Raw genomic sequence first — 14,738 nt, forward strand, 5'->3', positions numbered from 1 at the left:
TAGTTGAACTAATAGGCTATAGACCACAGACCAAGCACGGAAGGCTGTAGGGTACCGACTCATGAACACTTCGTGTGCTCAGCTCGTGATTGTTGTCTGTGTAGGCACAAGTGCATCGCTTAGGTGTTCGCACATAAGTACGAGGACTGCTCACCTCGGGGGGTATGTGTGTGGCTGGTTGTGCAGCACTCAGTGGGTCTGAGTAAACTGTGGTATGTCAATCGTGTGTGATCTGTCCTGTTCCATGCTACAGACGAAAAAGAGCAGGCTATGCCCATAAGGGTTATTCTAAAAGTTAGGCTCAAGAATACTGAAGTGGTTAAGTAACAGGGCCAGAAGAGTAAGAGCAACTGCCACATAGACTCGTTTAAGCGCCACACTTTTTTTTTCACAATATTGACAAGGTGCGGCCCTACACGGGACTGACCCTTTTGGTCATAATGGTGCCAACGCAGCTGGCGACTACTGCACCCCCTAGATCCCCGAATGTATGTATCATTGCGTCAGAGGTCGACATGCAGCTCTCGCCACTTAGTAGGGGCACGCGAAAGTGTGCAGTGCACAAAAATTCACCAATGCGCGCGCGCGGCATCGGGGCATTGAATGCAATTGCTTTTGCAATGGAAATCTTTTTTTTTTTCTCCAAGTTTTGGGCTGCCAAGTTGAAGAGTGTGGCACTTAGATGAGTCTATACGGTATGTCATGCTCAACATAACTGAAGCATCACTGACCTCTTGGCTATGTGTGTCCCTGAAACTTGAGTCGCCATGCTGCTGTGTTAAAAAACTGGACAATTATTATAACACTGATGGACATCAGTACTTGCGTGATTATATACTGGCAATCAGTTGAGCAGCCAGCACAGTTTTAGCATATGTGGAATGACACAATAAAGTAAACAGAGGCAGTACATATAACTGTCCCCCATTTATCCTTGTTTCATATACTTGCCATTGAATATTTATTTTTCATGATGTCAGAATTGTTTGGGACCTTTCACCAATTTTGTTGGGTCCCGAAAAGTGAATTAACTGCAATGTACTGTTCAAGGAAGTCCAGAATAAACCTTTAAGCTTAAACGTGTTATGCAAGGTAAGAAGCCAGTACTAAAGCTCTATATAATGTATTGTGAGAACAGCACCAACCTCAAAGGCAAGAAACCCCCGATCAAAGAGTCCAGACACTTGTGGTGAGAACTCAAACCACTCTGGGCTGTCACCCAGAAGGTTTCGCCGTGACAAGAGAGAGACCACCTTGACAGCACCCGAGTGATGAGCCAAAATCAGGCACTGCAAAAAAAAATTCAAGGACTTAATATCTCGAAATTGCACAATGGGTGATGAGGGAAGCCGTACTGGAGGAACCCAATTTATTTGTGATCACATGATTTCTGTTAAATGTGTACATAAACACAGTTAACAAGTGCTTTTGCATTCTGCTCCTACTGGAATGCTGCTGCCACAGGCAGGAACTGAACCCACAACCTCATGCCTGGCTGCAAAATTATATACCTACTGAGTTACTGCTATGGGTGTACTGCCAGAGTGTTAGGGAAAAAGAAAAGACAATCAGAGGCAAGTTTTTCACTGTGTCCTCAATACATATTTTGGTACACACAGATATATTGATAGGCAAATATAATGCGCACAGTCAGACCTGACCTAATGAACATTAATCTAACAATTATGGCATACGACAAGCAAACTTATTATGTAGCTGGATATGTTTTGTATCTGTGAGCTTTCTATGGCTATAACAAAGCTGAAGTTGCACGAACTGAGGCAATACTGGTTATAGAAAATAGAGTATTTGTTTGTTTGCAGCTCAAGATGTATATCCTGGTCACAAAAATGACAAATCCTCAGCAAGAGTAACTTGCAGAGCAGTTTTTATGAACACTTGAACTATCCGCAGTGTAAAACTGTGAATTCTGGACGTGAGGGTTTTACCAGCACATTACAGAAAATAAAAACAATGAAGTATTGATTGATTTACACGGTTTACCATATAAAAGCGATGCAATGATTACAAGAGACACTGCAATGGTGGCCTTTGGATTAACTTTGACTATCAGGAGTTCTTTAAAGGGACACTAAAGCGAAAAATAAATCAGTTTAGACTAATGAAGCATTGTTTGAGAACCCTGCAGGCAGTCATTTCAAAAGAATAGTTTGATTATTAGATGAGAAAATGAAGGTTCAAGTATCAGTATTTGAATTTCGTGCCGAAACCCCAGCACTGGTACGTCTGCGTGACGTTAGGAATTCCAAAGTATGTTTTCGCACTTGGGCCGCGTTGGCTGAATAAAGGTTCCTGAAACATGCCATGTTTAATATTCGGTTCCTTTAGAACGCAATGTAGTCAATCTGTACCGCTATATATAATTAGTAGGGCCTAGAAGGTGCCATCAAAATCCATGACGTCACAGCCCCCAGATGCGGGAACTTAAATAGGCGTCGCCATCCGCATTTCGTTCTTGCGCTTTTTCTGGCTTACCAAACGTCTTATCATTGTAAGAGTGCTGTTTTTGGTGTTGTAGAACTCTAATTTACTGATGCAGAAGAAATCATTTTTCACTTTAGTGTTCCTTTAACATACATCCAAGCCTCAGCATACTGGCTTACTTGCATTCTAATTCCATTGCAATGGCATCGCAATGGCCGGGAATTGTACGTGCAGCCTTATGCCTCGAATGTAGCACGCAACGGATACTGAGCCTTTACATTCAAATGAATAAATATTTACTTACATCATCAGACCACCAGTTCATGTCACAAATGGTGAGGTGCGCTGATTCTGGATGAAGCGAAAAGTAGCGGCGTTTGTTCAGCTTGTGTGCCTGAGGGTTCAGGTGGTCAAACTTGGGCTGCATGTACAAGTGGGGCTTCATCTATAATTATTTCGCACATTACAGGGCTACTATAGGGCACCATGAAATCTTGCACCATAAAAACATATTAGCCACAGTATTATTCACATCAACTAGGTTGCTCTTATTTCTTAGCACAATTCTTGCATGTAAAAGACTGCTATATAGTACACTACACTTATCAAGTACATTAATTTAGTGCCTGACATCCTTTGTGTGAATTTCTCACTATATTGACACGCGCACTTGTTTATCTGGTGACTGCATTTCACTGGCTAATACATTGTCTGTTTCCCACTGAACATTGTGCAATCAGATATTATGCACGAAATGAACTGTGTAGTACGTACTCTCTGGAAGACACGCAGCCACCAGCAATTACAATGGAACCTTTGATGAGTCATGTATAAAAGCTGGCGCACTGGACATACAGATCAGATTTCGTCAATCACCGCATGCACTCGCTGCTATCGTAGTGCTTGAACATTAGCTGTTTTGTGGGCATAAGTTCGCCAAATAAAGAGTTAGCATCGTGAGTTGCAGTTGTTCCACTGTTTTATTCTTCAGCACCACTACAATGTGACAATATTATGCACCCTAAAGAACATAATTTTATACCAGCAACATATAGCTGCCGTTCGTTCCACTGTGATAGCCCAAGTTTTGGTACAATAATCTTCTGTTTATCTACTTGTTATCTTGTCTGTATGTGCACTGATTACTTCCTATAGGCACTAAATGGCACTACATAAAGCATGACAGACAAACAAACAAACAGACAAACATGCAAGCGCGTGTGGGCAAACAGACCAAGCATGCAAGCAAGCAAAGAAGAAACAATGTTCTCATTGAGAGCAGCCATTACATGTCTTTTCCAACAGAGAAGGCGATGCGAAACATGGGCATTCATATTTGCACACAAGAGTGCATTCCATACCATGTCTTCAAGCTGCCAGAAGCTGATCCTTGTAAGGGAAGGGACAGTCCAGACAGAAAGTGCTCCTGAGGTATGAGCAGCGGCCATTTTGGTTCCTGATGGGGAAATGCTGAGCTGGTACACTGTATCCTGCAATGTATCAAAATACAGCAAGCACTGACTCACGTTCATGAATCTACGGCTCTTATCTCGAATTATCACTTTGGGATTTACTCCAATTTCATACACTTCGGGTATTCCTTCAATATGACACGGTGCAGCATGCTGCATTTTCATAAGTATTACCATGCGTAAATCCAGAAGTTTACAGCATGCTGGTGCTGATTGTAAGCAAATTTTGTTTTGCGTTGTGGCTTGGCTTCACAGCAGGATGCTCAGCCTTGCAGTGAAGATCTGATGCAGCACAGTGTGGCCTCATGGCAGTGAACTGTACTGCTGTGAATTTGCTACCGGAATTCACTTCTACAGGCAGCAAAAGTGAGGACATTAATGTCCTCACTTTTGCATGACACAACAACCAGCTTCTAGGGCTCTGCTGTGTGCCAATAATTGCTCGCAGTATTATATATAAAGATTTCAGGGCCACTAAGAGTAGTTATGGATGCAGGATATACGTGACAAAATATGGTACATTGCTTTGCTAACTGCAAAGAGGAATGCATCATTATGATTTCATTGTAATGTGCTCCAGTGGCTCCAAACTGCATGCGACTTCTGAATAACAACATCAGCTGAAAGTTGTGGCTTTGCAAGTGGCATGAGAACACATCATTCAGTGCCTAAAGCAACCTGGAAACTACAGTACAGTAGACGACTGTTGTTTCGACTCCAGTTAATTTAATTTTTCAGTTAATTCAATCTCAATTGAAGGTCCCGACAGGCGCCTATACATTTCTATGGGCCCAAACTTCCATTATGTCGATCTCAAAATTAGCCTTCGCTGAATATTTCTAACTTAACTGGTCAGCTTGGTCGCAATATAGTTGTGTTATATGGTGAAGCATACCAAGAATATAAAGGGGCAACTGCCTCGGGACATAGTACGTGTTCCTTGGTTATACACGCGTGCACACACCGTCTCCTTCACAGTACGAGCACCTAGATGCAAAACACGCGTACTGGCACCCATTCCGAGCTGTCTTTTTTTACTTTTATGTGGCGATTTGAGCCCTCAGTTCGCCCACTGTGTGCATCTAGTAAATGAGACCATTAACGGGGCCTGCCTAGCATGCGTAATCCCCAATTATAGACGCGCCGTGCACCGAGAAGCAGAGAAAAGCTATCTGTGCTTTAGAAATGCTAGCAAAAAGGAAGCCGGTAAGATGAAAAACTTGGAAAGTAGAGGGGAGGTTTAGGGTCAGCAAATGATTTATCTAACCACTCTGAAGGCCTGAAATAAACATATTTGGCATCTCGGTGCTCTTGCTATGACTGGAGATGGTGTACGTGCATGTGTAAATTAAGGAGCAAGTGCTATATCCCATAACAACGGCACCTTTTCTGCTTGGTATGCTTCACCGCATAGCACGACTGTAATGTGGCAAAGCTAATTTTAAAGGCAAATACTTGCAAGTGAATCAACATGTTTTGGCGTTCTTTTCTCCTTCTTGTTTAATTCGATGCGCCAGATAATTTGAGCATCGACCAGTTTCGACAATCCACATAGCTCTCCCAGTTTCATCGGTCCCGTGAGGGTCGAATTAACGGAAGTCGACCGTACAAGCTTTGCAATGAAGGGACTAGAGATTTTTCATATTGTTTCTTTAGCTAAAAAAATTACAGAAGCTTTTCGCAAACATTTACTCGTGCTGTTGTTTACGACCACAAGCAGTAAACATAGCGCTAACAGTGGCTAATTAGGTCTCTGGTCAACAGATGTATGCACAAAATGACATCAGTGAATGCAAATGTTTCAGAACATGGCCACAGGACAGCTTAAATAAATGATAGAGTACTTGCAGATAGAAGGGGGCAAATGCAATATGATAATGGCTTGGATATATTGTTGCATCCAAGTGACAGCCGTTAGTGTAGACCAACTGCTTACATATCAAACCAAATGAATGGAACAGGTTGACACTTACCTCGGACTGCTTGTAGTAGAAGCTCACCTTCTTCAAAAACCGCCGTGGGTTCATGCGCTACAAAGGGGGGGAAATGTTAGGTACGAAAGGAGAGGCAGTTTTGACATGGGGCATTAGTTTACTGTTAAATGAAGTGTCTCATTACAGATGAGCAGGAATGCCTATTTCATTGAGCTCTGTTAACCTGAACCCAACAGGACACTCAAAATTGGTTCGAATTATCATTGCTCAAATGAAAAGAACTGTCAACATGCATGGGAACTATTTGAACACAGCTGAATTAAATGGCGGGTGCAACCAATCAGTGTGAAATTTCGGAAAGTCAATCATATTATGTCCATATTGGTTTAATATAAGTGAATACAGATATAAAATAAACTCAAAAGGTAACAATTGTGGGGATGCGCGACTCTCGCGCGTCCCCTGATATGTTTTTCCCGCATGGCACGTCTCCTGTAATCCGGCTCCGCCGCGTGGCCTGCGTGATGCCCGCGGCGGTCGATGTGGTTGGGGCGCAGTGCGAGAGATGGCGCGAGTGTTGCGTTGCTAACGCCGCCTCACGGCAGGGTTACTTGGGGGCGCAGGGGAGGACGGGCTGTCTCTTTCCCAACGGATCGGCTAACAGCGAGGACGTCCCGCGCGCGCACGTCGACCCATGCTTCTGCGAGACCGCCTCGCGTGGCCTGCCTTCAACGCGCCACCGTTGGCGCGACCGTACACGCGAACGACCAGGCGTTGGGATCCAGCATGGGGCGAACATATTCGCTCGTTTTCCGGTCGCGGTGAGTCGGACTTCTAGATTTTTCGCGCGCCCATCGGCATGTTTTGTGGATAGCAACTCGGCTAGCAGGCATTGATCTATGAAAGGTGCAATAAATGCCCTTGTGATTGTTTGCACTACTGTGTTGTCGTTCCTTTGTCCCAAGAGTATGGGTGTGAGAACCCGCCATCCCCCACACAATAGATGACAAACATTGCATTGGATAAATTACCAGCATGTCATCACTAAGTGTTGTGACCAGCTTGTAGTGGGGATAGTCCGACAGAAACCGCCAGGCCGTGATGCCAAATTCCAGGGCTGAGCCGTGGTTACCATTACTGCCATTTGCCTGGGGCACTGGTGAACGGCCTGCCACAAAGAGGACCTGGTGAGAGGGGTGGTACTGGATGCTGGTCACTCCCTTCGAGTAGAAGGATGCCAGGCTCAGGCTGTGGTTGTCTCGGTAGCCATCAGATGGGCTGTCCACGTGGCAGAAAATGAGCAAACTGTTCTGTGAACAATTATCGTTCGAATTTACACTCAACATTTCATGTTTTTTAGCTTAGATTGAACATTTTGATTAGCTTGTGGATGATAACTTTTCTGGTTAGCTTGTGGATAACTTTCCTGGAGTGGATGGATATACCGTGATAAATGATTGAGTACGCTACAGAGTGCAAATTGTTTACGGGATTAGTCATGGGCTGTAGGATACTCAGTGACTAACTGATTGACTTTAATGTCAGAACACAACCCAAAGGCTATGAGACACCGTATTGGTGAGCTCAGGATTAATGCTGACAACCTGGGGTGGTTCTGTAATGTGCACTTAGTGTGCACATTACAGAACAGAAGACACGTGAAAATAAAAAAATAGGTTCTTGTAAAATAGTTAATCATTTATGGCACTAATGTACTTCACCCAGAATACTTCTGCAGCATTGTGGAAGCTACAGGCACCTCAACAAATGATATGTACTACAGCCAAACATTCCCACAATGCCTGCAGATGCACAGGTAATTATGTTGTCAGCTGCATTGCATAATTATAAATACAATTTGCAGTTTTGTCCACAGTGTTAAGCAGGGAGAGCAGTAACTAGTATAATATGTGCCATAACATTTTCAACATTTTGTGCAATGTCATTTACAGTTAACACTCTTTCTTGCTTGTCAACTCTGAAAGAAACATTTTGTGTGCTTTTAAATGTGCTTATATACAGTGTTTTTTTTTTAAACTATGCAGACTACTTATAAAAAATTACCAATGCTTCCCCAACCAGAAAATGGGGGCAAGCGAAGCTTGTCCTGTGTGCACCTGACCTTCGTCACGGTTAAGCAACCTACATGTAACAAAGCAAGATTTCTTCAGCCTCCCACTACCTCAGCTTGGGATCTTCTCTTTGCTGTTGGATTGCCTGGGCACGGGCGGCTCTAATGGCTGGATCGGCGCGCCAACGGCAAGCCCTTTCACGGGCGAGTTCTCGCTGCCACTCGTTGAATGCTGCTCGTTCCTCAGGGGAACACACATGTGGTCATCCCATCTGTTTTCTGAGACTGAACTGAACGAAAACAAAGCCGGCACAGCGCGCGCGACACCCTGCCCTGCCCTTTTCCTCCCCGGCGGAAGTGAAACGGCTCTGATTGGCTGCATGCATGGTGTGAGCGCGCACTTATGCAGCTGGAATCCTTGCTAATGACTAACGCTCGGGCGCCGGCGAAGCTGTCAAATCATCAAGCTGCCCTTTCCCGTAGCTGCTCTGCTTTGGGAGTAACTGTGTTTTTTTGCGTGACTACAACAATGCCACTTGTGAGCCAATACAAGTTGTAGCAAATGGGGCGTATATTGCGGATGAGCTGATAGGTGAGGCAGACATATTTTACCACTATAATAATATAACACTGTGATGACTTATTAAAAAAACATTTATTAATGAACTTTTTTTTATTAGAACCTTAGTGCCAGTTGTTCAGTATACGGCAAACATGGAGGCAGTCACATTTTAATCCACTTCGATATTTTAATCTTTAAATTCACATACAGTTAGAAATATTCATTACCAAAATTCAACACTCCATCCAGGTGATATCGAAATCGCGCATGCTGTGAGTGCCTAAAAGGCAGCTATACTGTCCCGTCAGATAGAAACGTCCTGCAACGAATTGCATGACAAAGTTTTAATGGTTGCAGGTTATCATTAGTGGCAAATTATGTCCGCCTCACTATACAACACCACCGCAACAACACCACATTCACCAAGCTCAAAGCTGTTTCACAAGAACTCTGTATAGTTAAAAAAAAAAGAAAGCGCCTTGCATATCCTGTTTTTACCAATAATCCTTTAGTGGAAACTCAGTGCTCATGTTGTTCACTACCACTGAGACCTTGTTTTTTAGCTTTTTTTTACAGTGTGCATTAGTATCAACTCAACCAAATTATTTTTTTTTACAGTAAATTCATTGTTTCCCCACGTGCAAAATCATTCCAAAACCACTCGGTAATTCTACAGAAGCAGTGGCTAGAGTAATCAAATAGCATTGACACAGTGAAGTGTTATATAAAACACATAATGCAGTAAAAAAAAACTTAATAATATTTACAGTAATAATACAAAGAAGGGAAAAACCACCTTTTATCATACCTGAGCAGGTAGCTTTTAAGCTCGCCTCTGTAGTTGACTGTTATGAACTCATACGACCTGTGGAAAAAATTAGGAACATATCAAAAGAGTAATTCTAGAACATCCAGCTCATAATGGCAAGACACCGATAGGTGTGCAACTATGACTACTATATAAACTTTGAAACATTGGTTTATTTGTGTTGACTTGGCCTGCATCCGTCATGAAAGAAGAAAAAGCTCCCATTGTCAGCAAACCACTTTATTTGCGCATGTTGCATGCATAAACTTAACACGGTATTAGAGCTTTAATTCTTGCATTAATGCAGAGTCGAAGATGCCTGTATAAATATAAAGAACCTGCCGAGTCTTTAGCAATGCAAAAGAAGATACGGAAGGAATAACAACACAAACCACTGAGTCTTGTGCACTCGAGCTTCAGTGAAGAGTATGCCAGCCATGGCATAACTGATGTCATGTAGAACACCTTCAATCTGCACCACTGGCTGTAACAAGGAAATGCCACACATATTTGAAATGCTGAGCAATATTTGATGATATACCTAACACTTACATTTTATCTTGTTAATATACAAAGTGTGGGTTAGGGCTAATCGGTAACTCATGATAACAGATTAACAGTTCAAGTGAAAAATGAAGGACAGGGAAGATACTTGTCCTGTCATTTTGTTTGTCCTTCTTTACCTTACACTGTTAATCTGTTACCTTTAGTATGCACTTTCGAAATGCTACATGCTTAGTATGTTGTGACTTAAATATGTATAGCAGAAAGCACCAAAACAAAAACAAACAAAAGAAAAGCACTAGTACAGTGAATGAAATAGGCTGTCAAGGATTTTTTTATTTTTAAAGCAGATGGCTCTTTGCTGGAACCGCAAAGGCTGGAATTAGTGATAGTCTCCATTATACAAGTTATGGCGATTATTTCCATTCAATTTCTCTGATTCCTCCATTTTATCGAACGATCTATGGTCCACTGAGCTTTTGTACAGTCCCAAAGATTTGAATTGATTGCATAGATGTGGTATACTCATCAAAGCTGTTCTTATAAAGTGCTTCGCCCTAAGACACTGTCACTTGCATTCACCTCTGAAGTGTAAAAACACACCCATAGTCACTTAGAAGCTAACGAAGAAATGCATCAACAACTGCCCCTCAAAGAAAAGATGTATACCTGTGCCAATAAATTATCTTCAGCTATCTTTCTCCTTTTAAACCTCTGTGTTGACTTGTCTGCAAATTGGCTTACCATTCTTGCTGTTTTGTGTTTGCCTGTTTGTGACCAGTGCTATTCTGCAAGATCCTGTGCTGCTCCCTTGGACTGCTCGTGCCACATGTCACCTAACAGTTTTCGTATGCATCTGTGCACTATACAGTAGGCTGGTTTGGCATAAGACGCTCTGCACAGACTTTCATGTATGGCCCCTCCTGGTTCAACGTGCATCTACGTGTGCCCGTGTTCCCACACAGCTCTTTTGTTGCACTGAGACTGCATACTTTGGATGTTTGCTTCTGCAATGAGTTTTACTCACATACTTGCTATGTAGAGAGAATAGAAGAATAGTATGGAAGAGAGAATAGTATAGAGGAATTCAAAATCCCACAGGTAACGTTGGAAGAAGTAAAGAAAGCCTTGGGAGCTATGCAAAGGGGGAAGGCCGCTGGGGAGGATCAGGTAACAGCAGATTTGTTGAAGGATGGTGGGCAGATTGTTCTGGAGAAACTGGCCACCCTGTATACGCAATGCCTCATGACTTCGAGCGTACCGGAATCTTGGAAAAACGCTAACATAATCCTAATCCATAAGAAAGGGGATGCCAAAGACTTGAAAAATGATAGACCGATCAGCTTACTGTCCGTTGCCTACAAAGTATTTACTAAGGTAATTGCAAATAGAATCAGGAACACCTTAGACTTCCGTCAACCAAAGGACCTGGCAGGATTCCGTATAGGCTACTCAACAATAGACCATATTCATACTATCAATTAGGTGATAGAAAAATGTGCGGAATATAACCAACCTTTATATATAGCTTTCATTGATTACGACAAAGCGTTTGATTCAGTCGAAACCTCAGCAGTCATGGAGGCATTGCGGAATCAGGGTGTAGACGAGCCGTATGTAAAAATACTGAAAGATATCTATAGCGGCTCCACAGCCACCGTAGTCCTCAATAAAGAAAGCAACAAAATCCCAATAAAGAAAGGCGTCAGGCAGGGAGACACGATCTCTCCAATGCTATTCACAGCGTGTTTACAGGAGGTATTCAGAGACCTGGATAGGGAAGAATTGGGGATAAGAGTTAATGGAGAATACCTTAGTAACTTGCGATTCGCTGATGATATTGCCTTGCTTAGTAACTCAGGGGACCAACAGCAATGCATGCTCACTGACCTGGAGAGGCAAAGCCGAAGGGTGGGTTTAAAAATTAATCTGCAGAAAACTAAAGTAATGTTTAACAGTCTCTGAAGAGAACAGCAGTTTACGATAGGTAGTGAGACACTGGAAGTGGTCAGGGAATACATCTACTTAGGACAGGTAGTGACCGTGAATCCGGATCATGAGTCTGAAATAATCAGAAGAATAAGAATGGGCTGGGGTGCGTTTGGCAGGCATTCTCAGATCATGAACAGCAGGTTGCCATTATCTCTCAAGAGAAAAGTTTATAACCCCCCCAGCTGTGTCTTACCAGTACTCACGTACGGGGCAGAAACCTGGAGGCTTACGGAAAGGGTTCTACTTAAATTGAGGACGATGCAACGAGCTATGGAAAGAAGAATGGTGGGTGTAACGTTAAGGGATAAGAAAAGAGCTGATTGGGTGAAGGAACAAACGCAAGTTAATGATATCTTAGTTGAAATCAAGAAAAATAAATGGGCATGGGCAGGACACGTAATGAGGAGGGAAGATAACCGATGGTCATTAAGAGTTACGGAATGGATTCCAAGGGAAGGGAAGCGTAGCAGAGGGCGGCAGAAAGTTAGGTGGGCGGATGAGATTAAGAAGTTTGCAGGGACAACATGGCCACAATTAGTACAAGACCGGGGTAGTTGGAGAAGTATGGGAGAGGCCTTTGCCCTGCAGTGGGCGTAACCAGGCTGATGATGATGATGACTTGCTATGTTTTGTGTACACCCTTGCCGCACTTGCTTAAAAACATTGTGGGGATGCGCGACCCTCGTGCCTCCCCTGATGTTTTTCCCGCATAGCGCGTCTCCTGTATTCCGGCTTCGCCGCGTGGCCTGCGGGATGCCCGCGGCGGTCGATGTGGTTGGGGCGCAGTGCGAGAGATGGCGCGAGTGTTGCGCTGCGAACGCCGCCGACAGGCGAGGTTACTTGGGCGCCGGGAGACAAGGCGCTCTGTCTTTCCCGGCGGGTCGGCAAACAGCGTGGACGTCCCGCGCGCCGCCGACCCATGCTTCGGCGAGACCGCCTCGCGTGGCCGCCTTGGAACGCGCCACCGTCCGCGTGACCGTACACGCGAATGACCAGGCGTTGGGATCCAGCATGGGGCGAACATATTCGCTCGCGATGCGTTCGCGGTGAGTCGGACTTTTAGATTTGTCGCGCGCCCATCGGCATGTTTTGTGGATCCCACATCTGGCTGCCCAACGTGGACCTCTTGGGGCATCGGACGATAGATTTAACAGTTTTGCTTCGTTCGAGACCTTTGTTTGAACCGAAGCGTAGGCGTAGCGTGAATTTTGATCGCTAGCGTCGGCGGCGTGCTTTCTTGAGCGAGGTGATGGTGGCTGTAGTGTGTTTGAACATGTCAACATGCTAAGCCTTTTCGCAAGTGTTTTTTTTTTTTAATGGCATTCGTCGGTACGAGAGCCATGTGGTCTGCATCCTGGGAGAGCGAGGCTGAGCGCCCGCGGAGCAGTGGCAAGCCTGAAGCGAGTGAGTACGGAAGCCTCGTGGGTGGTCCGAATTTCTTATGTAAATAGCTTCTTCTATCTCTTTGACTCGGATGAAGTCGCGGCTCTGGGAGCCGGGTGGCCGCGGGCCACGGGTGCCACTACGGGCTGACTGGTATTGCGGCCTGGCACCGGGCGCTCCGACACCGTTTAGGACGCTGGGCGCCGTCAACTCGGATGCTGTGTGCACCGAGCGGAGTAGGACCACCTCACAGAGCTTACGTCTCCTCGCGGCTGCCTGTTTTGCGCTCATTTTGGGTGTTGTTTTTGGATGCCGGTTGTCAGGGTAGCGACGCTTTAGGCCTAAGGCTTTACGGAGCTGCCTATCGCACGTTGAGGGACACAACCCGGTGGACCGTGGCGTTGAGGTGTTGCAAGTTGCTTCCCTCATTCTAGTTAGCCTCGCACGAATTGAAATTACTCGTTCGACTCAAGAAAGCGAGCTTCGTTCACGTGAACTTAGCATCTGAGTTGCTGCCCGATCTTTTGCTAGCCGAGTTGAACATCGTACCACGTGGGCGATGCGCATGCAGAATTCCTCTCCCTTGCACTACTTTAGTGTTTGCCGAGTGTGTTGAGTTTACGCAGCGTGATCGGAGCGATCCCTGGTTTGCCATCACCTGCACATCGTCTGCCCTGCTGCCCCGGACTACGATCGAGCCACCCCGGGCGATGGTGATGCTGTGGTCAGTTCGGCGCGGCGACTTCGGCGGCCTCCTGTATCCAGCTCGCAACCCTCGGCGGCGGACAAAAGAGCCGGCGGTCACCGACAGCTACTGCGGCTCTCGCCAGCAGGGCGCGTCGGCGCGAGCGACGCTTGCTCGTTCCGACTACTGCGTCGTCGTTTCCGGAGTCCTGGCCTGGAATCGTGCCGCCGAGTCTGCAAAGCTGCCGCTGTGACTGGCGGACGCCAGCGGTGCACCCAAGGACAATGTCGGCTCGCATGCTATGGACAGCGTGGACATTTCCTCGGCGCGGCCACTGTTTAATGTTCTATCTTGTTCGCGAAGCACGGGTTAATGTTAGACGGTGTCACATGTTTCGCCGGAATAAGAAGTGATTTAAGGTTGGGGGGATGTGGGGATGCGCGACCCTCGCGCCTCCCCTGATGTTTTTCCCGCATAGCGCGTCTCCTGTATTCCGGCTTCGCCGCGTGGCCTGTGTGATGCCCGCGGCGGTCGATGTGGTTGGGGCGCAGTGCGAGAGATGGCGCGAGTGTTGCGCTGCGAACGCCGCCGACAGGCGAGGTTACTTGGGCGCCGGGAGACAAGGCGCTCTGTCTTTCCCGGCGGGTCGGCAAACAGCGTGGACGTCCCGCGCGCCGCCGACCCATGCTTCGGCGAGACCGCCTCGCGTGGCCGCCTTGGAACGCGCCACCGTCCGCGTGACCGTACACGCGAATGACCAGGCGTTGGGATCCAGCATGGGGCGAACATATTCGCTCGCGATGCGTTCGCGGTTTGTCGGACTTCTAGATCTGTCGCGCGCCCATCGGCATGTTTTGTGGATAGCAACTCGGCTAGCAGGCA

At 45.7% G+C, this 14,738-nt stretch overlaps 1 protein-coding gene across 1 annotated transcript in view; it reads right to left on the reverse strand.

Annotated features, from left to right (window-relative positions):
* Nucleotides 1-14,738, reverse strand: part of LOC142571802 (NBAS subunit of NRZ tethering complex-like) — a 62,992-nt gene that overhangs the window by 32,170 nt on the left and 16,084 nt on the right. Inside the window, exons 7-13 of the mRNA XM_075680427.1 lie at nucleotides 9,685-9,776; nucleotides 9,293-9,349; nucleotides 6,883-7,129; nucleotides 5,891-5,947; nucleotides 3,807-3,935; nucleotides 2,750-2,866; nucleotides 1,146-1,289 (exon numbers count right to left, since the gene is read on the reverse strand). Of these exons, the coding sequence (XP_075536542.1) occupies nucleotides 1,146-1,289; nucleotides 2,750-2,866; nucleotides 3,807-3,935; nucleotides 5,891-5,947; nucleotides 6,883-7,129; nucleotides 9,293-9,349; nucleotides 9,685-9,776 (843 nt within the window). The remainder of the gene's footprint in view (nucleotides 1-1,145; nucleotides 1,290-2,749; nucleotides 2,867-3,806; nucleotides 3,936-5,890; nucleotides 5,948-6,882; nucleotides 7,130-9,292; nucleotides 9,350-9,684; nucleotides 9,777-14,738) is intronic.

The sequence above is a fragment of the Dermacentor variabilis genome, chromosome 2, assembly GCF_050947875.1.
Source record: "Dermacentor variabilis isolate Ectoservices chromosome 2, ASM5094787v1, whole genome shotgun sequence".
Classification (NCBI taxonomy): Eukaryota; Metazoa; Arthropoda; class Arachnida; order Ixodida; family Ixodidae; genus Dermacentor; species Dermacentor variabilis.